The sequence below is a fragment of the Aedes albopictus genome, chromosome 2 (genome assembly GCF_035046485.1).
Source record: "Aedes albopictus strain Foshan chromosome 2, AalbF5, whole genome shotgun sequence".
In the NCBI taxonomy this organism is placed as follows: Eukaryota; Metazoa; Arthropoda; class Insecta; order Diptera; family Culicidae; genus Aedes; species Aedes albopictus.
Window position 1 is genome coordinate 153,705,451 of NC_085137.1, and position 26,294 is coordinate 153,731,744.

Genomic DNA, 26,294 nt, shown 5'->3' on the forward strand with positions numbered 1-26,294 from the left:
CCAGCGAACATTTAACTATCGAGACAGCCCATCTAACGAGCCGCCAACGAACGAATCGGGACTGTATCAGACCAGCCGATGTGTTCTGGAGTCCTGGGATAAGGAAATTCACTTACTGAAAATGGCTGCCGTACTCCAGCTCGACTGTTCGGTCTGCTCGCAACAATGGCGTTACACGCAAGGTCGTTAAAAAATAAGATAACTTCGCGTAAAGCGCTTAATGGGCAGTACAACATTGTGAGAAATGTAGTGTAATTTTCAGAATGGAGCTGTAAATTTGTGCTATTCTTGGCATTCCTCATATGTGCATGACATCAAGCGTAAACTTCCGCGTGTATTGTAATTACACGATGCCAATTTAAGCGATAAAATGGAATGCGGTTGAGTTAATTTTAAGATTTTTTTTTCTGTGTGAACGCTTGTCCAACTGTACTCTATGACTCCGTTAGAATTGTACGAATCAATCCAACATTCTTTTGGAATATTCCAGACCAACCAAACTACGCAGGAGAGGAGCACTTCAGATCTACTCTCATAACAGTAGTCATATCCGCTATCCAGAGTGAAGTTGCCATCGTTTTGGATCCATTTGAAGACTGATAGATGTTACCAGTATCTTCGTGCCTGCCACACGATATACGCATGCAAAATGGTCATTGGCAGAGGAAGCTCTCAGTTAATAACTGTGGAAGTGCTCATAGAACACTAAGCTGAGAAGCAGGCTTTGTCCCAATGAGGACATTACGCCAAGAAGAGAGAGAGAGATGTTACCACATTCGTTTGGGATATTCCAAAGTCGTCTAAACGCAAATGATCCTGGAGTTCAGTCCTTGATATCTACAGTTGCTACCATAGCAATTTGCACTATGAACAGTAGCGAATTGTATGAACTATTCCAAAGTTCTTTTGAGATAGTCTAGGCCTGACCAAGGCCCGTAGGGGTTGCGAACAATTTCAGAAAAAGGCGGAGGGCCACCTAGTATACGGAATTTCTGAAATTGAACGGGTATTACTCCCTAAACCCCCTCCCTTGGGCACGGGCTTGGCCTGGTCATACAAATAAAATAGCGATGTATTGATCGGGGCTGTAAGTGGGAAATTATCTCCATTGCCACGAATTGTTGTAGAATTGACATCTACAGTGACTTCCATTAGACATTGCTGGCTGGCAACAATTTCTTCATGTGACTCTATGCATAGTTTTAGCTCTGTACTTGAAATATAAGCCGAATAATTGTCAATAATTACAATATGCTCATTATCAGGCATTCCCAGTCAACCAGTGATCGTATAAAATGTTGCATAAGATGTTAAAGTGGAGGCGATATGCGTACATTTTACATGCGCCTAAATGGAGGGAGGAGGAAGAGCGAAACGAACGGCGGGTGGTGTTCGCCGCTGCAAAAGCCGCGCTTAAGACCGAGATAAGAGCAAGCAAAAAGGCCTGCTTTCAAGGTCTCTGTCAGAGTGCCAATACGAACCCGTGGGGTGACGCCTACAGGATCGTTATGTCCAAGACGAGAGGTGTGATGGCTCCTACAGAGCAATCTCCAGAGATGTTGGAGGGGATCATTGGAGGACTTTTTCCGCGTCATGATCCTAATCCTTGGCCTCCTTTCGTAGGACAGCCGGGAACTGGGGCTGGCGATGAGGAGAGGGTCACCGATGTGGAACTTGCAGAAATGGCTAAGTCCCTTAGCATAGGTAAGGCCCCAGGTCAGGACGGAGTTCCGAACCTGGCCTTAAAAGTAGCTATTGCAGAGGCTCCCGAGATGTTCAGGTCTGCTATGCAGAAATGCCTGGACGAGGGAGTTTTCCCAGAAGCTTGGAAGAGGCAGAACCTGGTACTATTGCCAAAGGCGGGGAAACCACCCGGAGACCCGTCGGCATATAGACCAATATGCTTGATTGACACGGCGGGGAAGGTGCTCGAAAAGATCATCCTCAATAGAATGTTGCGGTTCATCGAGGGCGAAAATGGTCTTTCGAGTAACCAGTACGGCTTCCGGAAGGGGAGGTCCACCGTAGCCGCTATCTTGTCGGTTACAAAAACCGCCGAGAAAGCACTCGAGCCTAAGAGAAGGGGAATTCGCTTTTGCGCGGTAGTGACTCTGGATTAAGGAATGCGTTTAATAGCGCCAGCTGGTCTGCTATTGCCGATGCGCTCTTGCGTCTGGGGATACCGGAGTACCTGTACAAGATTCTCGGAAGTTACTTTCAGAATCGTGTACTAGTCTACGACACGGAGGTGGGTCGGAAGTGCTTTCACATAACCTCAGGAGTCCCGCAAGATTCCATCCTGGGTCCGGTGTTATGGAATGTCATGTACGACGAGGTGTTGAGGTTAGAGTATCCAGTGGGAGTGGTGATTGTCGGATTTGCCGACGACATTACGCTCGAAGTCTACGGTGAAACGATCGAGGAGGTGAAATTGTGGAGGCGTGGATGCGGTCCAGGAAACTGGAGCTGGCTCACCACAAGACAGAGGTGACGGTTGTTAACAACCTGAAGTCGGAGCAGCAGACGGAGATCAGTGTAGGAGAGTGTACTATCCTGTCAAAGCGCTCCGTCAAACACTTGGGCGTGATGATCGACGATAAGCTTACCTTCGGTTGCCACGTCGATTATGCCTGTAAAAGAGCCTCCACAGCTATTGCGGCACTGTCCCGGATGATGTCCAGTAGCTCTGCGGTGTACGCCAGTAAGCGCAAACTTCTGGCTAGTGTTGCTACGTCCATACTTAGGTATGGCGGCCCGGCGTGGGGCACCGCGCTAAGTACTAAATGCTACCGACGGAAGCTGGAAAGTACTTACAGGCTTATGTGCCTGAGGGTTGCGAGCGCGCACCGTACCGTGTCACACGACGCTCTCTGCGTCATTACTGGTATGGTGCCTATCAGCATTCTTATCAGTGAGGACATGGAGTGCTTCGAAATGCGCGGCACAAGAGGCATACGCAGGACTGCCAGGATGGCCTCTATGGTCAAATGGCAGCGCGCGTGGGACAGTTCCACCAAAGAAAGGTGGACCCATAGGTTGATACCGAGGGTAGATAGTTGGATTAATAGGCGCCATGGGGAAGTTACATTCCACCTGACACAGGTCCTTACAGGTCATGGTTGCTTCCGACAGTATCTACACTAGACCGGCCCACATTTGTATGAAGCGAAAAAAAAGTTTTCAAAATTCACGGGCCACCCTCTAGAATCGTGCCTTTGGATGAGAAGAACAATCTGTGAAAGATTCAGCTCAATCGGTTGAAAACTGAGCTGGCGCAAATGAGTTGAAGGTTTGTATGGGATTTTCAGTCCAAATATATGGGAAATTGGATGACCTCCAGTCTCTCATATAGCACGCCGATTTGGCAAGTTCGATTTGGCTCAGAATTGAAAGAACAACAGTTGAAACCCTAATGAACAACTTTGTAGAAGACCATATCATGATAAAACTTAATTTAGTTGCGGTTTTAGCCAACGAAGCCAGAATGAGGACATCTCCCCCCGTTGACTCTCGGTTGTTACATGCAGCACGTGTTTGCCGTTCAAAATTTGCCCACTACATCATAGGCGGCTATGTTGTCCTTCATTTCCATTGCTCACGCATGTGGGTGAATATCGAGACAATGTAGAATTACATAGCTGCCTATGATGTAGCGCGCAAGCTACGGCCGACCAACACGTGGTATATATAACAACCCAGAGTAAACGGGGGAAGATGTCCTCATCCTGCTTTCTTTGGATAAAACCGCAACTAAATTAAGTTTTATCATGATATGATCTTCTACAAAGTTGTTCATTAGGGTATCAACTGCTATTCTTTCAATTTTGAGCCAAATCGAACTCGCGAAACCGGCGTGTTGTATGAGAGACTGGAGGTCATCCAATTTCCCATATATTTGGACTGAACATTCCATACAAACCTTCAACTCATTTGCGCCAGCTCAGTTTTCAACCGATTGAGCTGAATCTTTCACAGGATGTTCTTCTCATCCTAAGGCACGATTTGAGAGGGTGCCCCGTGGAATTTTTCGACATTTTTGTATTTAGGGCAGTCTAATCTACACCGTTTCGGGCATACGGATTCTCCCGAATGCCCAGTGTGCAATGGTTTAGAGGAAACGGCAGAACACGTTTTGTTCGTGTGCCCGCGTTTTCGCACAATGCGTGACCGCATGCTTGCCACATGCGGGGAGGACACAACTCCGGACAACTTGGTCCAGAGGATGTGTAGGGATGATTTTGGCTGGAACGCCGTTTTAACGGCTATTACCCACATCGTCTGGGAGCTACAGAAGATGTGGCACGTGGACTCGGAGAATGGCTAGTCCAGATGCAGTACAAGAGGTGGTCCAGGGGTTCGGAGTCGGCTTCTTAGGTCATACCGGTGCCCTACGGTCGAGATCGACCCTTACAGCGATTAAATGGCCGCGGAGAGGAAGTCCCGGTAGCGGTACTGTCGTGGCGTCGGTCTACTGGGTTGGATTCGAGCCCGCGGTTGGAAAGGGGTCCCCGGCAAGGGTCGGGGCAGATGGAGACCCTGCTGTCAGCAACCTTCTGGTGCAGCTGATAGGGCCTGAAGGGTAGTGATACCCTTGCCTTCAGCAGGTCAGATCGGGTTGCACGTGGGCATCAGTTCTTGATGTCTGCAAAGCAGTTGGGCGCGAACGGGGTTGGCCCTGCCCGCCTTCCGAGGACAAAGGGAGTGTCGAGGAACACTCGGGAAACTGGCTAAGCGCCAGCATGTTACCGTGATGGACTCTCCAGAGCGAGTCAGCGATGTTCGTTGCTGCTAGGCTACGCAGCTAACATTGAGGGTGCGATGTGCACTAGCCCCTCTCTGAAGCAATACCTTCTTGGTGGTTCCGGAGAGACGTAGGGCTTGGCGACCATAGGAATGGTTTAGTGGGTACGAGGAGATAGTATTCCTGGCTTTTACTTTTGCTGTGGAAGACGGCCTCAGACCTACACTACCCTAACATTCTGTTTTTGTGTCTGTTGAGCAGATTATCCCCCAATGATGCTTTTCCTGGTCATCCTTGTAATTTTGTATGAAAAAACATCACCTTAAACAATCTCATGCCTATTTTGGTCGAAAAAATTTAAAAAAAAAAACCTCAATACTAAAGAAAAGTAAGCAAAAACAAATCCTCTCTGAATCTTAACGGATCCAATTCCGAAATATCCGCATGTAGCCAATGCACTCTTGTGCTGATTATCGCGCTTCCTGTTCAAATGCTAAATAGAAAATCAAGGCATTTGAACCGTCGAATCGAGCCTATACACGAAAATCTGTATGTGTCCCTGTGGGTACCCTACGGAACCGGTTACATGTCCCGCAACAGCTGTTACGATCTGATTCTTGGAACTCATATCTTTCATGTGATTATCTTATCATTGAAATGTTTCATGAAAAATCGAATGAAATAATCAAAGATTGCATTGGGGATTGCGACGTTTAATCAGTTTACACTGTTTGTGAATCCCCTAATAGTTATTTATGTAACGAGTTGCAAAAAGTTGATTTTTTTAGCACGAGTCGTACATTTATCCAACGAGGTTTACCGAGTTGGATAAATACGAAGAGTGCTGAAAAAATCGAGTTTTGCAACGAGTTCCATACAAAATTTTATGCAATGATTTTTTCATTATACAACTCATTTGAGTTGCATAATGTTCAGAATGCAACTCAAATGAGTTGCATAATAAATATTATGCAACTATTTTTCATTATGAAACTCATTTCAGTTGCATAATGAACCGGTACGGAAAAGTAAATCGTTATGATACTGAAATGATTAGTATAAAATAGAAATTATAATACTGAATTGCATAAATATGTTTATGCAATTCAGTATCATAATTAAATTTTATGCAATTCAGTAACATAATTTCTATTTTATACTATCCATTTCAGTATCATAATGACCTATTTTTCCGTACCGGTTCATTATTCAACTGAAATGAATTGCATAATGAAAAATAGTTGCATTATGAAAAAAGTCATTGCATAAAATGTTGTATGGAACTCGTTACAAAACTTGATTTTTCAGCACTCTTCGTATTTATCCCAACTCGGCAAGCCTCGTCGGATAAATGTGCGACTCGTGCTTAAACAATCATCTTTTCGCAACTCGTTACATAAATAACTATTATATAACTCATTTTGGTATCATAATGGCCATTTTTTACGAACTGGCTCATTATGCAACTGAAATGAGTTGCATAATAAAAAAAAATGTTGTATAATGGATCTCCAGTTAGGCTAGTGGTTAAGGCTATGGATCGCCAATCCGGAGACGGGAGGTTCGATTCCCGTTCCGGTCGGGAAAATTTTCTCGACTCCCTGGGCATAGTGTATCATTGTACTTGCCTCACAATATACACAATTCATGCAATGTCAGGCAAAGGAAGCCCTTCAATTAAAAACTGTGGAAATGCTCAAAGAACACTGAGTTGAAGAGAGGCAGGCTAAGTCCCAATGAGGAATAGAGCCAAAAAGAAGAAGCAGAAGATAATGTTCATAATGCAACTCATTTGAGTTGTATTATGAACATTTTGCAACTCAAATGGGTTGCATTATGGAAAAATCATTGCATTTTTTTATGGAACTCGTTGCAAAACTCGATTTTTTCAGCACTCTTCGTATTTATCCAACTCGGCAATGGATTGGATAAATGTACGACTCGTCTGAAAAAATCAACTTTTTGCAACTCGTTTCATAAATAACTATTAGTGAATACCCCTATTGTATTTTTATTGGACATTTTTACGAGTCAAAAACTGTTGTAAGTTATCCCTTTTAACGGTACACAATATGGTGCCGTTGCATCCTGGAGGAAACACGCTCATAAGAACACTCAGTTGAGGGAACAGTTTAGGTTCTATAGAACACTAGCTTGGCTCTACGCTATCGTGAACAAACAAACAAAAAAGAAAGAAGTGTAGATTTCATTCTTGATTCGATACAGATAAAACTATAAATATTCCTGCGAAAGATGGCGACAGCCTGAGCGTACCGACACGATGACGTACGCGGGTGGATTCGTGTGGGAAATAAAGACGGATTTGAAATGCTGATTTTTCATTCTGTAACAAACAGCTTCCAAAGTAGAAAATATGCTAGTGCCATCGGTACGGCGTTAAACAGGCGTCGTTATCGACCAAATTGAATTCGAGTGGGATATAACGGATCCGGACGAGTTATGGCCGTGGCCGACGATTATTTTGGCGGCGCGTGTTGGATTTCCGTAATGAATTTTAAAAAAGGAAAGAATAACTGAAACAATAGTCAAAGCAAAGACGTCAAATGGTACGATTTGTTTTAAGATCCTAGGTTTTAAGTAAATTAATTCAATGAGAATTTGAATGGGAATCTAGTTGGTAATCTTAAATTAAGAACGCAAATTTCAATTTTGAGTTGATCGCCTAACGGCGCTGCCATAATGCTGCTTCAAAGTGAGAGTGAGAGTGCACGTCCAAAGGATTTTCGTGGATTTGCTGTTGTTGATATTCTTTTTTTGCGGCTCTCGCGCACTCTCACTCTCACGCGTAACTATAACAGCACCCTAATGCCTATATGTGATTGATTTTCATTTCGATAATATGATTTCTCTTTTTTTAATTATTTAAACCTATTATGTTGATTATTTTAAGTAATTTAGTCGAATATTATCGAAAACAGGGAGACCTACGAAATTAACTAGAAAAATGTGACTTCACTCCATGCTTCACTCTAAACTTTGTCATGTGCTAAGGCCACGTGATAAACATGAGTGTTTAATTTTTTGCTCCGACAAAAAAAAGTCAAGTAAGCCATGCAATTACCATCAGTCTGCCAGAGACAACCATTTTCTTCATTTTCTCTCGAAACTTGGCTGGAAGCACATCAAAATTTAACATTCTGGGAAGCCTTTTCAAGCGAATAGTAAAAAATCGGAAGCCTTTTTTTTTCTAAACCGGCTGCTCAAGAAATCTCAATTGGACCTGCGAAATTCACCAATAGAAATTCTTCGCGAAAATGATCGTATGGCGTAGCTTGCTCAAACCGGTTGCTACGAAGCCGTTCGGGGGACTCTTGCACCGGAACTACGCCCAAGCGGTGCTCGACAAATGTGCCAGCCCACCTTCCAAGGGTTTGATCCTCGGAATCTACGCGGATGAAGAGGATGCCTTCGATACCGGAACGCTGACACCGGCTGGAGCGCGGTATAATGAGGTATGTATTTCGGAACTTTTGAATAGGATTCCTGGTTAACCGCACTTCTAAATATTGCTCCCAGGCTCAAACCAACGGCCGATTGCTGGAGTTGGTCCGGCTGGCCGGTCCCATCCCGAAGCGAGGTGAAGTGCGCGTGTTCTACGACCTGGAGCCCACCTTCAAGGCGGTTGCTGTGTGCGGACTCGGAAGCGACTGCCTGGGATACAACTCGGCGGAAAAGTTGGACGAATCGAAAGAAGCCATCCGGAATGCCGTGGCCAAGGGATGTCGCGAACTGCAGAAGCTGGAAACGAATTTCATATACGTGGAAGACATGGGCCACGCCGAGTCGGCTGCAGAAGGAGCACACATGAGCGTGTGGATTAATCAGGAGCTGAAGAGACCAAATAAGCGGAAGTTTGTCCCACATTGCCAGCTGCACGTGGATCGAGCCCTACCGTGCGATGCCGACGGATGGCGCATCGGAATTGTTAAGGCGGAGGCGCAGAATTTGGCCCGGCAGCTGCAGGAAATGCCTTCCAACCTGATGACACCAACCACATTCGCCCAGAACGTTGTGCAAATCTTAGCCAATTCCGGAGTCAACGTGGAGGTCAAGGTCAAGAGCTGGGCCGAAGCTCAAGGGATGACTTCGTTCCTAGCCGTTTCCAAAGGATCCTGCCAGCCACCGATTTTCCTGGAACTCAGCTACTACGGAGCCGGCGGTAAGGAGAAACCGATTGTACTGGTTGGCCAGGGCAACACCTTCGACAGCGGCGGTATCTGTGCCAAGCCGTGCCATGGACTTCAAAACATGCGCGGAGATATGTCAGGGGCTGCGTGCGTAGTGGCCACGTGTCGTGCCATCGCCTCGCTCAAGTTGCCGGTAAACATCCGAGGATTGATTCCGCTCTGCGAGCACATGATTGGCTGCAACGCCATCAAGCCTGGAGACGTTGTGCCGGTCAAGAATGGAAAGAGTATCGAAGTGGTGGACGCCGACCGGGAAGGTCCCATGGTGCTGGTCGATGCCTTGCTCTATGCTGAAATCTTTGGACCGAAGTACATCGTGGATGTGGCCACTTCGTCGGAGCACGTCGTTGATTCCTTCGGAAGAGTATGCAGCGCAGTCTACACCAACTCCGAACAGCTCTGGCAAAGGATCAAGAACGCTGGCGTCCACACCGGTGATCGTCTCTGGAGGTTGCCGCTGTGGGACTATTTCACCCAGCAAGTGTGCTCTGCTGAGCACGTAGATGTCCAGAACGTGGGACGCGGCGTCGGAGGAGAATCGTGCTGTCAAGCTGCTTTTCTGCGAGAGTTTTTGCCCTGCGGACAGTGGATGCACATCGATGCCCATAACGTTATGACCACCAAAGGGGTCGACTATCCGTATCTAAGAGCGGGAATGGCCGGCCGACCCACTAGAACGCTGATAGAATTTATTGCTCAGGGTGTTTGCAAGCAAACTGACATGTGCGTGCAGAAAACGGCTGACAAAAAGTAAAATGAATTCTTTTGATAATATTTATTTTTGATCTATATTGAAATAAAAGCTAACAAACATCATATTTTGATTATCTGGTCACTCTTCTATAGTTTTTGAGAACCTTGTTACCGCGCTGCCATAGTGCCGCGTGAAAGTGAGAGTGAGAGTGCGCGTCCAAAGGATTTTCGTGGATTTGCTGTTGTTGATATTCTTCTTTGCGGCTTTTCACACGCGCACTCCCACTCTCACGCGTAACTATAACGGCGCCCTTATAGTTATGGCTCACACCGTACACTAGTGGCGCCGACATAGTGCCGCTTCAAAGTGACCGCGCTGCCATAGTGCCGCGTGAAAGTGAGAGTGACCGCGCTGCCATATTGCCGCTTCAAAGTGAGAGTGAGAGTGCGCGTCCATAGGATTTTCGTGGATTTGCTATTGTTGATATTCTTCTTTGCGGCTTCGCACACGCGCACTCCCACTCACGCGTAACTATAACGGCACCCTGAGGCCGATGACATAGTAAGGCGGCGCGTGAAGCGATGCGCAACGCGTTTGTCGATCAGTTTTCATACACGCGTCAAGCAACGCGAAGCATGACACACTGGCGCGCTTTGTGACGCGTATCCGAAGCGAAATTACCGGTGCCCAGCACCAGAATCACAACAATCAGCATAATTAGCACGATCAAACCACGACCAAACTCACACCTGACCTGACTCAACCATTCCGTCATGAAGAATTCACTCAAACAGCACACATCACACACCAGGCGCACAGAATCATGAGACGGTCCTAGCAACCATCAGTTCCCCGTACAGCAACTTGTGCATGCACGCGCGTGAAAGCACTCGATGGAATGGTTTGACGCAGCTGCCGACGCTGTGATTCGCGTTCACTCTGACGGCGCCGACATAGTACCGCTTCAAAGTGAGAGTGGGAGTGCGCGTCCAAAGGATTTTCGTGGATTTGCTGTTGTTGATATTCTTTTTTGCGGCTTCGCACACGCGCACTCTCACTCTCACGCGTAACTATAACGGTGCCGTTATAGTTACGCGTGAGAGTGAGAGTGCGCGTGTGCGAAGCCGCAAAAAAGAATATCAACAACAGCAAATCCACGAAAATCCTTTGGACGCGCACTCCCACTCTCACTTTGAAGCGGTACTATGTCGGCGCCGTAACTATAACAGCGCCCTGAGAGTGGGAGTGCGCGTCCAAAGGATTTTCGTGGATTTGCTGTTGTTGATATTGTTTTTTTGCGGCTTCGCACACGCGCACTCTCACGCGTAACTATAACGGCGCCGCAACGGTTTCCCACAACCAGCTCGTGCTTAGGACTTACAAGAAAAGTGCATCAGATCCACGGAGAGACGAAACTACCCAAAAGTGAGTTCTTTCCACCCAACTTCGGGGTTGCGTGCGTCAAGCCAATTTTGAGTTGATGGAATCGATGTTTTTGTTGGGTTGTTCCCGCTTGCTTCCATGTGAAAAAAATACCTAATTTTAAGTTTTTTCCACCCAACCGAAATTTTGACTAGGTTGTATTCACTCAAATTTGAGTACTGTGCTAGAAACTCAGTTTTGGCTTGACGCACGGAACTGAAAAAAAATGGGCTGTTTCTCTCTTAACTCTCTGACAACAACAGAAAGAGCGCATGAAAAGGGAGATGAAAAAGAACTCAAAATTGAGTTTAAAAGTACCCAATTTTGAGTTTTTCAGTTTCTCCGTGATGATGGGCTCGGATGGAGCTACACTGAAAATATTCTACACGTTCGAACAACATGTTTAATTCATATTATATGATCCTTGTTTTAGAAAATCAAGCACATTGGGGAACCCACGAAGGAACCCCACTAAAAATCAATTGTCATAATGACGGGCTTAGTTACCGTGCTATAGGGCATTGCACTGTTTTGATTTTGTATGGGACTTTGACGTTTCGTGGCCTTGTTGTTTACAAAATTACTGTAAGAGTGAAAGAGAAGGAGAGATTTCCATGCAATGCCCTATAATGAATAGTAGACATTCATCATTAACATCATCATCCTTGGGGTTTTAAGGGTCCAAGGGGTGTTTCAGAAGCATTCAGGGGTTTCCAGTGTTTCAGAATTCAGAGGCATCCAGCGGGGTTTCAGAAATATTGCAACGGGTTTCAGAGGGTTTCAGAATTGTTCCAGGGGCTTTCAAAAGCGTTCCAGGAGATATATCCCTGATATCACCTAAAACCCTGAAAAGCCTCCTATTTAGGCGATTGCACGAATGTCACGGCGCCGACATAGTACCGCTTCAAAGTGAGAGTGGGAGTGCGCGTCCAAAGGATTTTCGTGGATTTGCTGTTGTTGATATTCTTTTTTGCGGCTTCGCACACGCGCACTCTCACTCTCACGCGTAACTATAACGGCACCGTCACAAATGGAGGATATCGTGCATCTGGTGCCGGCCTTCTGATACCTGATGGGAACAGTCCCTTGGTTCCAGTTTTTGGAAGCATTAAACCGTCGAACGTAAGAAGAGTTCAACGCATCATTTTTGCATGTGTAACAAGCATATACGGTGTTCGATTAAGAACTATTCTTGATATATGTATAGAACACCGGATGCACAAGAACGGGTCCCGAAAAATCTACCTTCGCTCGACAACGTGAATCGTTTGAACTCGATCGAATGAAGAACGATCGAAACGGGTATAATGAAACCATCCACTGCTGAAGAAGCATCTTTTATTCATTGTGTCCCCCGGCTCGGCTTCGAGGATAGGCCTACTCCAGAATGAATCAGGCAGGAGCACCCAACCGCAGTTACCTACTACTTACCCACATATATAGCAGAACACCTATTTTTTCCAACGGACAAAATTCAAACCGCTTTCTGACGAGCGAATCTTCTGCATGGCACTTTCTTCTTCGCTTGTGCTATTTTCAAACATTGGAAAATGGCGGCCGGCTCGTGCCCATCAACTTCGCGCGGAAGATGTCCGACGGCGCGGTGTGTGGCTCAGCTGGATGACGACAATCGGAAATTTAAAATATACGCACTTAAACTTCATCGTGTTTAAGTTGGAACTATCATCGACCGGTGCGTTTTGACTTTCAAAAGCTCTCGCTCTTTTCCATTTTCTTCCCGGCGCGGTGGTTTCTCTCTCTGTTGAGCGGAGGCAGTGCGTGTTGTTGCTTTCGTTGCAAGATATGTAGGTACCACTACTATACCTACCTCGCTTGGCGGAAGACGAATTGTTAACCAGATCGATCTGCACGAGGACAGTCCGGTGGCAGCTGGTGGAAGTGTTGGACATATCCGTTGGAAGCCGTTTCATATTCATAGCTTTCGATTTGGTCTTGATATTGAAAATATATAATTTTGACCGTTGGAGATGATGGAGGTTTAGTTGGTAGGTGTAAATTATGCAGAATCGTGATGGATGGTTGTCATTTTTGAATGACTATTTCTAGCTGCCGAAAGTTTTATTCAATGTCAAAGAATAGGTACCTTAATATACATTCCTTTTTTTCATAATTCGATAGTCATTAGAACCTATGGAAAGTCATTTCATTCACATCTTCTTCAAGCAAAAAGCCTGCCTCTGTCTCTAGCAGTGTCCATGTATTTTATCTTGAAAGAGTTAAAGCAAAAACTCTCGTACAGCATTTGCCGAATATTCATATTGATATTATCAGCAAAACCTTTAAATGATCATACAAATATGATCATTTTATGGGTCACTTCTTGTAAAATACAGCCATCTTATATAGCGTTGACACCAAGCAGCCCAATTAGTTCCGCCCGAAAACCATAACTTGATAGATAAATTAATTCAGCGTCTGTGAGTTGGATTCCCGAACATAAGCCCAGTTTCATGCTTGAAAGAAAATACTTAAAAAACTTCTTGAGCGATTTCTTGCTGGAATTAAGACTGTTTCTCGAGCGATTCAGGCAAGGGATTTCTCATGCATCAAGATAGGATGAAAAATTCCTTCTGATATGCATACAGCCCTTATAGGGAAATGGTACAAGGAAGGGCAAAATGTTCAGTAACCATTTTCCGTATTTAAAAAGAGAGGAGAATTTACACTGAGAACTTTGTCCTTTTCCACTTTCAGTGAAATGGAATAGAAATTTATGTGTCAATTTTATTTACGTCGGGTGTAATTTTCAGAAAATTTTGCTGTGTAGTTAATGCTGCTATTGTTTACGCAATCGAAAATGAACGGAAAATGTATGTTGGCAAATGTGTCAAAAAAAGTGTACTTTTTGTGGGCAAAAATGATATTTCATTAACTATCTTGAACAAACTCAAAATTATTTAATTTTAATAGTTGGATATTAACCATTCCTATGAGGCCATGACCTTTTCAATTTTCTAAACTTACTTATACTTGATGGGCTACAACTCGTAGCGGTGAGTCTACGCCGATTGAAGTATCCGCCTCCACTGGCCTCGGTCCTGGGCCAACCGCTTTCAGTCGCCCTGAACGTTCAGAGTCCTTAGGTCCTCCTCAACTGCAAAAAGCCAACGTGTGCGCGGCCTTCCATGAAGCCGACGACCCCTTCCTGGTTCTCTGCTGAGTATAATTTTAGCTTGTCGTTCCTCCGGCATACGAGCTACGTGCCCAGCCCACCGCAGCCTGCCATGTTGTATTCGCTTCACTATATCCATCTCTTTATATACCTGGTACAACTCGTAGTTCATGCGACACCACCAGATTCCGTCCTCCATTTTACCGCCGAGTAATGTTCGCAGCACTTTATGTTCGAAGACTCCAAAGGCTCTCCGATCAACTTCTTTCGTGGAGCGGATCTGGTGTGATGGTTAGAACACTTGACTATCACGCCGAGGACCTGGGATCGAATCCCACTCCCGACAAACTCGCAAAATGTGAGTTCTTCCTTCGGAAGGGAAGTAAAGCGTGGGCCCCGAGATGAACTAGCCTTAGGGCTAAAAATCTCGTTAATACAGTTAAAAAATAACTTTTTTCAACGTCCACGTTTCATGACCATATAAAGCGACCGGAAGAATCAGAGTCTTGTACAACGCGAGTGTTGTCTTCGTTTGCAGCCTGCGGAACTTCAGCTGGTTTCGCAGACCGAAAAAGGCCCGATTCGCAGCCGCAATCCGTCTTTTCACCTCGCTGGTAACATCATTATCGCACGTCACTAGAGTACCAGATAACCAATTCCTCCACAACTTCAAACTTTTTCCCACCTTGCATCACTTCGTCACCACTAGCACGGCCGGACCGACGTTGACCACCAGGAATCATGTACTTAGTCAATCCTCGTAGTCTCCCTCTTAAAAGGTACGAACGCCTCTTCCACGGCCCGACGGTCGATTCTGATGATGTCGATATCGTCCGCGAAGCCCTGGAGCATATGCAACTTCGTGACAATACAATAGTTCCGCTCCTGTGCACACCAGCTCTCCTTATCGCTCCTTCCAGTGCTATGTTGAACAGTAAGTTCGAAAGAGGGCGATGCTTCCGTCAAAGGTTACGAACGATGACGAAATTTCATCCGCAACCCGTACACTTGATTTCGATCCGTCAAGCGTCGCACGAATCAGTCTAATCAGCTTCGCCGGAAATCCATGTTCGATCATAATCTGCCAAAACTCGTTTCTCTTCACTGAATCGTACGCCGCCTTGAGATCAATAAATAGATGATAGGTCTGCAAGTTGTACTCCCAAAATTTTCCGTCGTTGATCGGCCCTACGAAATGCTGCCTGATATTCGCCGACGAAGGACTCCTCATCGGCCTCAAACGGCCTCAGCCTGTAGAACAGAACTCCGGATAAAATTTTGTACGCTGAATTGAGGAATGTTATTCCTCTGTAATTCGCACACTCCAGTCGATGCCCTTTCTTTAAAAGAGGGCGAATGAGACCATCCAACCAACTAGCAGGCAGTTCTTCCTCCTACCATATCTTCAATATAATACGGTGTAAGAGTTGATACAGCTGCTCACTACCATGCTTGAGAAGCTCGGCCGGGAGTTCATCCTTCCTAGCAGCCTTGTTGTTCTTCAGTCCCCTAATGGCTGTCTTGGCCTCGTATAGCGTTGGAGGTTCCACAGCTTGTCCGTCGTCGTCGATTCGAATTCTGTTCGACGCTCTTCCACTCCCACCGTTCAATACTACCTCGATGTGCTCTCTCCACCTGGCAGCCACCATTTTCTTGTCTGTCAGCAAGTTTCCATTAGGTCGTTGCACTGTTTTTCTCCGCACGCCATTGACAGTTTCGTAAAATCTCCGCATATCATTCTGTTCCATACTGTCTTGCGCCTGAGCAATCACATTTTCCTCGTGCTCTTTTTTTCTTTTTTGCGGTGGATTCGTTTTTCGGCTACTCTTGCTTCCCTATATCGCTCCCTGCTCTGCCGGGTCCCCGACACCAACATCCGGCTTCTGACAACATTCTTATCGCCCGTTACCCTCTGGCACTCCTCGTCAAACCACCCGTTCCTAGGTCATCTTTGAGCAGTACCTATCACCTCCCGCGCTGCTGTATTTATCGCTCCGTGAATAGACTCCCACAGAGTGTTGAGATTATCGCTCTCGTTGATCTCACTTATCCGCTCGTCCAGCTTCTGGTGATAGTCAACTACCGTACCATCTGCTGAAAACCGCTGGATGTTGAAATGCATCGATCGCTGGTTCCTAGAGTCCGACACGGTTGATAACCGAACTCGAATCTTACTAACTACGAGATAGTAATCTGAGTCGATGTTAGGACATCTAAAAGTTCTAACATCAATTACGTCCGATAAATATCGGCCATGTACCAGCACATGGTCGATTTGGTTGCAAATATAATTTCAGCATCTCAAGTTTCTGCCAGCATATGTACGCCACGAGCAACTCAATTTTTATCAGAATTTTTATACTTTTTTTTCTAAAATATTGAAAGCATAAAATTTACAAACATCGCCTTCTACTAGCCGTCTTACAGCAGGTTGATCTTGCTAGTATGTAGTTAAATTAAAGATTGTCAGCAAAATTGTAACTACTGAAGAACCAAAAGAAATGTCTAATTCAACATCACGATTCATCAGTACCGGATGGCCTTGATTTGTTATTCTTCCCCAGCTCAGAAGCAAATGTCAAGCTTTGCAAAAGTATTCCTCTCCACCGATATGAAATCGAATCTTTGAATTGGATGTATCCAGATCTTGATCCAGGGCTAATGTGGTGTTGTTTCACGAACACACAGTATTGTTTCCGTGTTACCTAGCGAGTCTATACCTATAGGTATGTTTCCATTCCAGATATTGTAAATTATTCCTGTGGGATTGAATGAAAAACTATACAATCATGATAACGAGATGTACATCAATTAACTTTCAGAACGAAGCAAGGAGCAAACAGGATCTGGAAACGGGAATGATATATAGGGTATATGGATGTGTTCAATGTGGATGGGTATCATTTCGTTTTCAATAGTTTCCATATCGTTGTAACTCACTGACGATCACTGCAAAAATCCAAATTTCTTTCTAAGAGCATAATTTAAGGCAAACTGTACTTCTAGTCAGCATAAAGAGTGATAAGGGCCCATATAGCCGAGGCGGTAAACGCACGGGTATTCAGCATGACCATGCTGAGAGTGACGGGTTCGATTCCCGGTCGGTCCAGGATCTTTTCGTAAAAGAAATTTCCTTGACTTCCTTGGGCATAGAGTATCTTCGTGCCTGCCACACGATATACGCATGCAAAATGGTCATTGGTAGAGGAAGCTCTCAGTTAATAACTGTGGAAGTGCTCATAGAACACTCTGAGAAGCAGGCTTTGTCCCAATGAGGACGTTACGCCAAGAAGAAGAAGAATAAGAAGAAGGAAAAGAAGAAGAAAGAGTGATAAATATCTTGCTTATCTTGGCGGTCAGACTAAAAGGCCAAGTATCCTCTGTTGTACGTAGGAGTCGTCTCCTTCCGATTTGGTTTTCGACTATTCGTCAATAGTTGTTTGTTTCCAGTCTCACACTCTGCGAAGAGTCCACAAATCGACCTCCACTTAATCGACTCACGTCGAGAGCCCTTTTAATTGGGCTGTTATCCGATATCCCGATGACGTGACCCACCCATCGTAGACTCCCGATTTTTGCGATGTGGACGAAGGTTTTTTTCTCTCAGCAGCTGATGCAGCTCGTGGTCCATTCGCCTTCTCCACGTTCCGTCTTCCATTTGCACTCTGTCATAGATGGTACGCTTTCACTTTTCGTTCGAAAACTCGGAGGGTGCGTTCGTCATCTGCACTGTTTCTTGGTGCATAATCTGCTATACTTGATCTTGATCGATTGTGTCACTCATAATCAATGAATAAGTGACGTGTGAACACGTTGTATTCGCGGCATTTCTGCAACACCTGGCGGATGGCGAAATTCTGGTCACTTATTATTATTAGATCCTAAGCAAAAACCACTATCAATTTGATAATGTGAATCCCACGGGAACTGCAGACAAATATATTTGACAATATCTCGACCGTTCCAATATCAGTTATTCCGCGGAATCCCAAACCGAGCACTTTCCATTCTATGGTAATTCATTGATAGTCGGACAACACCTGTGTCGATCGAGAATCCGTGAATGAAAAACCCTTAGAAAGCGAACTCTACTACTCCTGAAACAACCGCTCGAACGTAGATCGATTTGATTTCTAAGGGCCCCTAGGTGCACTAATGCTAATAATACTACTACTAGCTATACATAAATAGAGGTCAGCTGCTGTGTGTATCGTTTGATTGATTACGTGAATGGTGCTTTGATTGAAACGGAAGGAAGTATAGCATAGTGTCGCCAACTTTGTATTCTATGCATATAACCAAGCTGGGAAATACATATGAATGTGCACAGACTGATTTGCTTATTCAGCGACTATATACGCTATCGGACTTAATTCAAGGATGCTCTGCTGCTAGGCCAAAATCAGCACATGCTACTGCCAGACTTGTTTACGTTGGGGGTTTCGGGAGGTTTTGTTTATGTTTACGATGAATAAACGATCCGGATGACGCAAAACGAGACACTTAATATATTGGAATGACGCAAAATAAGCCCTTCAAAACGACCTTTAGCACGTGATTATTGCGTACGGATTTTACGTTCAATTTTGGTAAAAACGTTTTTCTTCAAAAATACCTAGCCCGAGGGAGTGGTAACGAAAATGGGTAGACTCGTTCCGCGTTCAAAACACAACTGGTATAATCGTATCGGCTAGAAGTAGATCGATCAAGGGGTTCACTTCCTTCCGTGTCACTTCCGGTTACCACGCTTGAGCAGTGGTCCAACCAAAACGATTCCAGTTTCGGAGGCAGCTCACAGCGCCAGTACTGGTGGGATATAATATTCAATGTACTTGAATGCTTGGCTAAAGGATTAAAATCTTACCTGAATGGTGTGTAAGGTCTTCTCGGCGCATAATAAATCATTGCGTTCGATCGCCTGCTTCCTCAGCTTTCTCAGCTTGGCAACAGCATTGTACTTACCGTTCACAACTTTTTTATAATATATTCTACACAATCGGAATCTGAAACAACAAATTATATGAGGTAATGAAGCTGTGATTGCTTAGTTTCGGAACTTACTTCGCCTCATGGCTTCGGCTAATGGCCAGCGCATCTTCAATGTTATCACACAAGCGCTCAATTTCATTCTGCAGACGAACAATTGCCAAAATGCTTCTCGCCTCAATCTTGCCGACCAATGTGAGTATCAGCCCCTCCAGCAGACGAAGTGCCGTGTGGACATTTATCATCGAATCATGCGGAGTCAACACGAAAACCTCCTGTAACTTGTTCATCCATATATCGGCAGTCTCCCAAGCCCCATTCCGTACGCACCACAGCCATAAGTTGGTAAACAGCCTCGTCACAGCATAGGCATCCCGTTGATAACCCAGGGCTTCGCAATTCTTCAGGAAGAAAGTCTCACAGTCTTTATAGGGCTCAACGCAGCAACTGGTATCCAGCATGATGTCCATTGCGATCGAGTAGTACCATGCCTTGGCGGAGGTGTCCTGATACCGATCGGTCAACGACTGAAAATCTCGCAACATACTGACGGCATCGGATATTTTCCGATGCGACATCAGCAGTTCCGCTAGAACTGGGATTATATGCCATTCGCTGGTTTTGAACTGGAGCGTATCGGTGATTTTCAGGACAACACGACCCAGCTCAATCGAGAGCAATTTGGTGGAACGGATCGTTCTGGAATCAATGTGGATTTTTACTTCTGCACTCGCGTAGATAGGATTTTAAACTACTTACTGACACATGATCAACGCGGTGTAGTACTTCACGACCGCTTTCATGTAATCCATATTGATGTGCTCAACGTTGTCCGCTATAATTTCCAACGACCGCTCTTGCATCCACGCAATATTATCGGAAAACCCCATGTGAAATGCTGAAACGCAATCCGATTAATCTAATTCACACTTACAAAGTTATCACTAGAACTTACCAATTTGAAACATACTGGCAAACGCTTCAACCAGCACGGAAGCGTTGCGCCTATACTTCAGGGCGTGCTTCAAGCTCCACACGGCAGCCAGCTGCGCCAGCTTCCACTGGGTAAGGCGACGGAACAGTTGGAACATTCCGTCGAAGCAGGAAGACAGCTGGGAAGCGATTAGGACATAGTACAGCGGTTTGGAACGCCGTGCTGGTTGCAGTTCCCGTTTGCGTACCATTCGGCATACCTTGCCAAACAGGATCTCGAACTGAAGTTTGGCGATTACGCTGTAATTGAGATTGAACATTGTGTATTATTTTCATCATCATGAATTACATGAATTATCATCACCAAGGTTTTAAGGCATTTCACTTGGTTTCACGGAAAACTAGGATAGCTTTCAGGGATAGCTGAGTTGTGAAATAAATGGTAACTACTGGATGAATGTAAATATGTACTTTCAGCTCGAATGTTATTGTAATTCGAATAGCCAACCAAAATTGTATGTTAGACATAGGTACGTAATGCCTGAAGTTCATAAGCTCAAAATGTGTTGAAAAATTAACAGATTGAGTGGTAAAATTGCGAAAAAAAACTGTTCTGGTGGGGCTTAAAGAAGCGTCTCCCCAAATTAGATAGATAGGGCACATCAACCAACTCCGCCGCAGAACAGATCACGATTATGTGAAGTAGAAAACCAATCTGAATCCAACGCCCACCTCACCCCACGTTCTTCATCGGAATTCACCATATCCATCGGTTCTTGAGCAACAGTCTCGACAATAAAAATAACATGCTCTCACTGTTGTTCGAAGGCACACTTATAGCGAGTGTTGGAAGTAGACATTTGATGACGGAAAGCGATGATGAATTACGAGATAGAATGTGACTGTAGACACCAACCCCATGGACTGTGTATTTCTCCGTTGTCCATATCGCCGCCTTTTTGAACCCATCTACCGACTCTGTTGCTGTTACCGGCAGTATGGAGCCGACTACCTGACACAACAGTTGCTGGGCTGCATGGTTCAGGCTCAGCTGTGTTATCTGTACTGTGACTTGTCTACTGAGGCACTCTAGTAGAGTATAGTCTTCGCGTGGAATCAATCAGCTGTGCACCAGGGTTTCATGGATGGAATTATTCCTACTCAGCAGTCATTTGACTCCTACAGATTAGAACTATGTAACAACCGGACTTGTAGATGAGGTTGTTGAATTTGGGTTTTATCGGCTCGTTTCGCTGTTGGTTACTCTTGGTTGAACTACTCTGAGCAGCAGTGCTTCTTGATGAAGTTGAACGTTGGAGAAGTCTTTATACCACCTGTGTTGCCCAGGTTCGTTTTTTTTTCTGAGACGCATGTTTTGGAGACAGTCGAGCGCGCTCCCGCGTAATTTCCCTTCGCCTGCAGAGTTTTGAGCTGTTTCCTCTGAACATCCTTGGCTTTCGTAGAACCCATAATGTTTCCTGATCTTTTAGCGATTGGTAGAAATTCTTTGAGTTGTGAAAATATAAAAGGGCCTCAGATAGAGTCGCTACTCAAATGTGTTAATCCTCCTGAGATGTTTCGATTTCCGCACCACGATGGCGTAGTGCTCGTTCAGCGTATCTATCTGGGTCATATTGATCCCAACAACCTACTAGGGTTAAGATAATAAGCAATGGACTTATTTACCCTAAAAAAAATCCTTCCTTATTAGTCACTACACCTGGTCCGACGTTTTTCATTCGACCAGGTTATGGGCCCAGAATAGCTCTTATTCATTGGTGTAGTCTGGCAACCGGCCAAACAACAAGCCGAAAAGTGAAGCAAAAAGTGAAGAAAGGAGATTCACCCCCACCAGCTCAAGATGGATTTCCGGTCGAGGACGGACTACCGTCAAACAGTTTTGCTCGAGCTATCGGTTCCGGCGGCAAAAGGGAACATACTCTCGGGATAAACCAAGAAGTAAGAGAGTTCCGCCAGCGTGTTCCGTGCAGCAGTGCGTCTTATCAATCCCTGGAGAAACTGAAGGGCCGTGACGACAACGCGGCGTGGGCTTATGGAAGACGAACGGTGATGCAAGGAGGGAAGTTGGCGAGGCACTAGCGACTGTTACGAAGAAATACAAGTCGCCCATTAGGTATTTCCAGTGCGAGAAGCTTGGGCACTACGCGTCGGTGTGTATACAGAAGTCGACGACCAAGACCGAAAAGAATTCTAGGAGCATGAAGAAGAAGAAGCTCTTGACGTGTTATAACCGGAACTTACTGGACGAGTGCATGTTGGACTCTGGTTCCGGAGACCACATGTGCAGAGACGAGAGTGTTCTGGTTGGCCACAGTCCATATTTGTGGGAGACGCTGCCGAAATAGCAGTTTTGGCCACGGGGAACGTCGAGCTGGATGCTGATATGGAAAGTAAGTGCTGTAGTCTAGATATCTCTAACGTACTCTGTGTTCCAGACCTCGCAGTAAATCTGCTTTACGTGAGTAGAATCTGAGGGCCCATATAGCCGAGGCGGTAAACGCACGGGTATTCAGCATGACCATGCTGAGGGTGACGGGTTCGATTCCCGGTCGGTCCAGGATCTTTTCGTAAAGGAAATTTCCTTGACTTCCTTGGGCATAGAGTATCTTCGTGCCTGCCACATGATATACACATGCAAAATGGTCATTGGCAGAGGAAGCTCTCAGTTAATAACTGTGGAAGTGCTCATAGAACACCCTAAGCTGAGAAGCAGGCTTTGTCCCAGTGGGGACGTTACGCCAAGAAGAGAGAGAGAGAGAGAGTGAGTAGAATCTGCAAGAAGGGCTATTGCGTGAATTTCTCTAGGGAATCATGTCGGGCTCTATCGATTGAACCAGGTTGGTCAACCGAGCGCGTGTGTGACAAGTCCAATCACTAGTCTAGGGATTTGGTATCGGCAACTAGGGCACCTTAACGTGGATAGCGTGAAGCGATTACCTGGCATGTTGGTCAGTATGAACATCTCAGGCGGAACGATATCACCCTGTGTCCCTTGCATCGAGGTGAAGCATTAGAAGTTACCGTGCAAATCTAGTGGCACGAAGGCAAACCTTCTTGTCGAGGTCGTGCATGGTCGTGGATGTGTTCGGGGTATTAGAACGATCTTTTCTTGGCAGGAACGAGTATTTCGTCTTCTTTATCGATGATGCAAACAGAATGGACTTCGTTTATTTTCTAAAAGCTAACAAGAAGGATGTGTTCGAAGCGTACAAGGAGTTCAAGACCTACTCCGAAGCCCAGACTGGGAAGAAGCTGTAGTGTTTGCGAACCGACTACGGCGATGACTGAGCGCATGAACCAAACAATTCAGGGGCAAACGAAAAGTCTGATGTTCGACAGGAAGATTGACAAACGATTTTAGGCGGAAGCGGCGCTGCCAGCCGTTCACTTAATCATCCGGTCACCGACGAAGGGTATCTGCGCCATCCTTACGAGAAGTTTTCGGGACGGAAACCGGATTTGTGGATTCTACGATTACCGAAATTTAAGAGGCTTACGTGCCGAAGGTGAAGCATGCGAAATGGTGCTCCAAGTCAGAACCGTGCATCCTGTTCGGCTTCCAGGAGTGCTCATAGGCCTATCGAATGTTCAACCGTAGAATAATCAAGTTTTCGAAAGTCGGGATGTGGTCATACTGAATGAGTGTTAGGTGCTAAGTTTCCGATGCGACCGTCGAACTGCTGGTTTTCCCGAGAATTGGTCAGCAAGAGATTATGGTTGGCGGGCAACTGGTCACCAAGGTCAACGAGTAACAGGCTGATTATGACCACAGAGAACAGACGTTTAGGGTAAACAGGTATAATATGCCCCCCCTAAGCAGAAATGGCAATATATCTAAAATTGGCGCCTTATTCCATCTATTGTCCACTTCAAATCGTTGTTTCTAAAGTCAGTGAAGTGTTGCATGAGAACTTTACCTCTGGATGGGCGGTTATGGAACCTTTGAAACGTTTTCCGAAAACGTTCCAAAATTTACCTTATCAAAACAAACGGGGCAATACGCCCCATCAAAAGAAAAACGTCCAGCCCCGTGATAAAACTCTACCAGGGGATAATTCTACCACATGCTTATCCTAGGAGGGCCTTTCAACAAGTGTTTAACTGCATAAAAGTTGCAAAATAACATAAGCGAACAGAACTAGCTTCGTTTACAATGAAGCCAGCTTGCAAGAGGTAAAATATTACGCCAAAAGCCTCGATTTCAGACTTTTTGATATTTTTATTGCTTTTCTGTACCAATCAACTAACGGACCAGCTTGATGGCAATTATTCATCAATTTTTAAGATTTCCAATCGATCCCGTATGCAAAAAGCGCTTGAATCGCTAGAAAATGAAGGGGGGCGTTTTGCCCCGGTGGGGCGTATTATACCCTTTTACCCTAAGCTCGAATTGAAAGTACGTCGAAATCATGTGTACACGGTAAAAATTCTGCACGCTCAATGTAAGGGAAAAATCCCTTAACTATTCAGTGTCCTAATCAACATGATTAGAAGTGCTTTTCCTTTGAGATCGCAATGCTGTCAGTGTTGATTTGAGGACCAAAACAAACCCACCGGAGAAATCAACTGAAAATCCCTTAGATTTGCACTACTGTAAAAATCAATACGATCCAAAGTGAAAAGCTGTTGATTTGGTAATGACTGTTTTGGGCATGAAAGTAAATATAGATGACAGGTGGTAGAAAGTGCTTCGCTTCGATTCACACCTCTCCAATAGATGTGAAGTAGTGTAGTGGTAAAACAGTTGATCGTGATTCTGAAGGTCCTGGTATCGAATCTGGCTGCGGCTGAACATATTTTTTTTAAATTCTAGTTTTGAAATCAAAACATGGTCAACATCGAATTGATGTGAAGTTCCATTAAAATTGAAGAGGCATTGGATGTTCTTTGACAAATGATATGTAATTGATAACAAACTGATTGAACAGTAGTGCGAATTCAAGTGCCAATCGGTTCATATCACAGTGCAGATTTTTTACCGTGTAAAGGATTTGAGTGTACCTCAACGCCATCAACGGAGACTTCCCGACATATAAACTCGATTTGAGCACACGATGGCAGTGTTCTTCGTTAAAACGCACTAGCCAACAAAGCAACACGAGTGCTCATATGCCAAAAACGACAAACACTGGAAACAAAAATGACAACACAACAGTGTAAGTGATGGGATGCTAGCGCCACGCAACGGGAGCATAACGACATACTCTGATATGACCGTTAGAAAGTTTTACGCAAGTCTGTTCCCTGTGCCGTAGACGTAGAAATCATAAGCGGAGATAGGGAGCATGACAGTACAATAATGACGTCTATAAGCTGTTGGAATCGTTAGAATACAACACGCCACTGGGAAGAGTGACTTGGAGCGTCCAGTTCAAGGCAAGATGAATTTTTCTTTCGATAACGGCCACCAGCTCTCGCCGGAATACATTCCAGAGGTATTCAAGGACTCAGATATGCTGCAAAAAGCGGTAAGCTGGGGCGACTGGGACTGATGGGTTGAAGCAATGGAGGCAGAATTGGATGCGTTAAGCGCGAGCGAGAGGTGTCTGGTGGACCTTCTTAAGGGACGGAAAGCTCAGAAGAACAAGTGGGCCTTGAAGGTCAAAACCAATCCAAATGGCACAGTTGAACGTTATAAGGCAGGACTTGTGATAGATGGATTTTCTGAAATACAAGGAGTGGCGTGGACTACACCATTCGACACCTCCTTGCGCTGGTCGCGCAGCTGAATTTCATCGTGTACCAGATGGCGATCTGGACGGTAAGGAGATACACGGAGCAACCTTAAGGTCCGCCAACTGAAGAAAGCGCAATACGGACTTAAGCAGGCCAGTAGAGTATGGAACATTAAGCTGGACCAGAAGCTAAGATGAATGGATTCGAAGTAAGACACGTGTGTATATTACAAGATGGAAAATGGTAAGATCATTATCGACGGTCTACACGACTACCTTGTTCTGTTCTCCAACGATCGAGGGTTGGTCGACGATGTGAATTAGTAGTTGTGCGACAAATTCCGGATGAAGTACCTAAGTCAAACAGATTCCGAGACTGCAAGTCACCAGGGCCGACGACGCTATTTCCATCGACTATGAGCGGTACATCGAGAAATTGCTCGAGTAATTCAATATCGACCCCGCTGGACGTAAACCAGCG

General features: G+C 45.2%; 2 protein-coding genes across 2 annotated transcripts in view; one reads left to right on the forward strand and one right to left on the reverse strand.

Moving 5' to 3' along the window:
- Nucleotides 1-7,846: 7,846 nt before the first annotated feature.
- LOC109420901 (cytosol aminopeptidase) lies at nucleotides 7,847-9,767 on the forward strand. Its single transcript, XM_019695385.3, has 2 exons — nucleotides 7,847-8,214; nucleotides 8,279-9,767. Exons 1-2 carry the CDS (start codon nucleotides 8,017-8,019, stop codon nucleotides 9,701-9,703), a joined length of 1,623 nt encoding a protein of 540 aa, XP_019550930.3. The 5' UTR covers nucleotides 7,847-8,016; the 3' UTR covers nucleotides 9,704-9,767.
- An 8,916-nt stretch (nucleotides 9,768-18,683) lies between these two features.
- Nucleotides 18,684-26,294, reverse strand: part of LOC109420928 (adenylate cyclase type 10-like) — a 78,866-nt gene continuing 71,255 nt past the window's right edge. The window contains exons 18-22 of the mRNA XM_062850628.1: nucleotides 20,140-20,417; nucleotides 19,944-20,082; nucleotides 19,260-19,883; nucleotides 19,063-19,201; nucleotides 18,684-19,004 (exon numbers count right to left, since the gene is read on the reverse strand). Coding sequence (XP_062706612.1) covers nucleotides 18,804-19,004; nucleotides 19,063-19,201; nucleotides 19,260-19,883; nucleotides 19,944-20,082; nucleotides 20,140-20,417 — 1,381 coding nt within the window. The 3' untranslated portion in view covers nucleotides 18,684-18,803. The remainder of the gene's footprint in view (nucleotides 19,005-19,062; nucleotides 19,202-19,259; nucleotides 19,884-19,943; nucleotides 20,083-20,139; nucleotides 20,418-26,294) is intronic.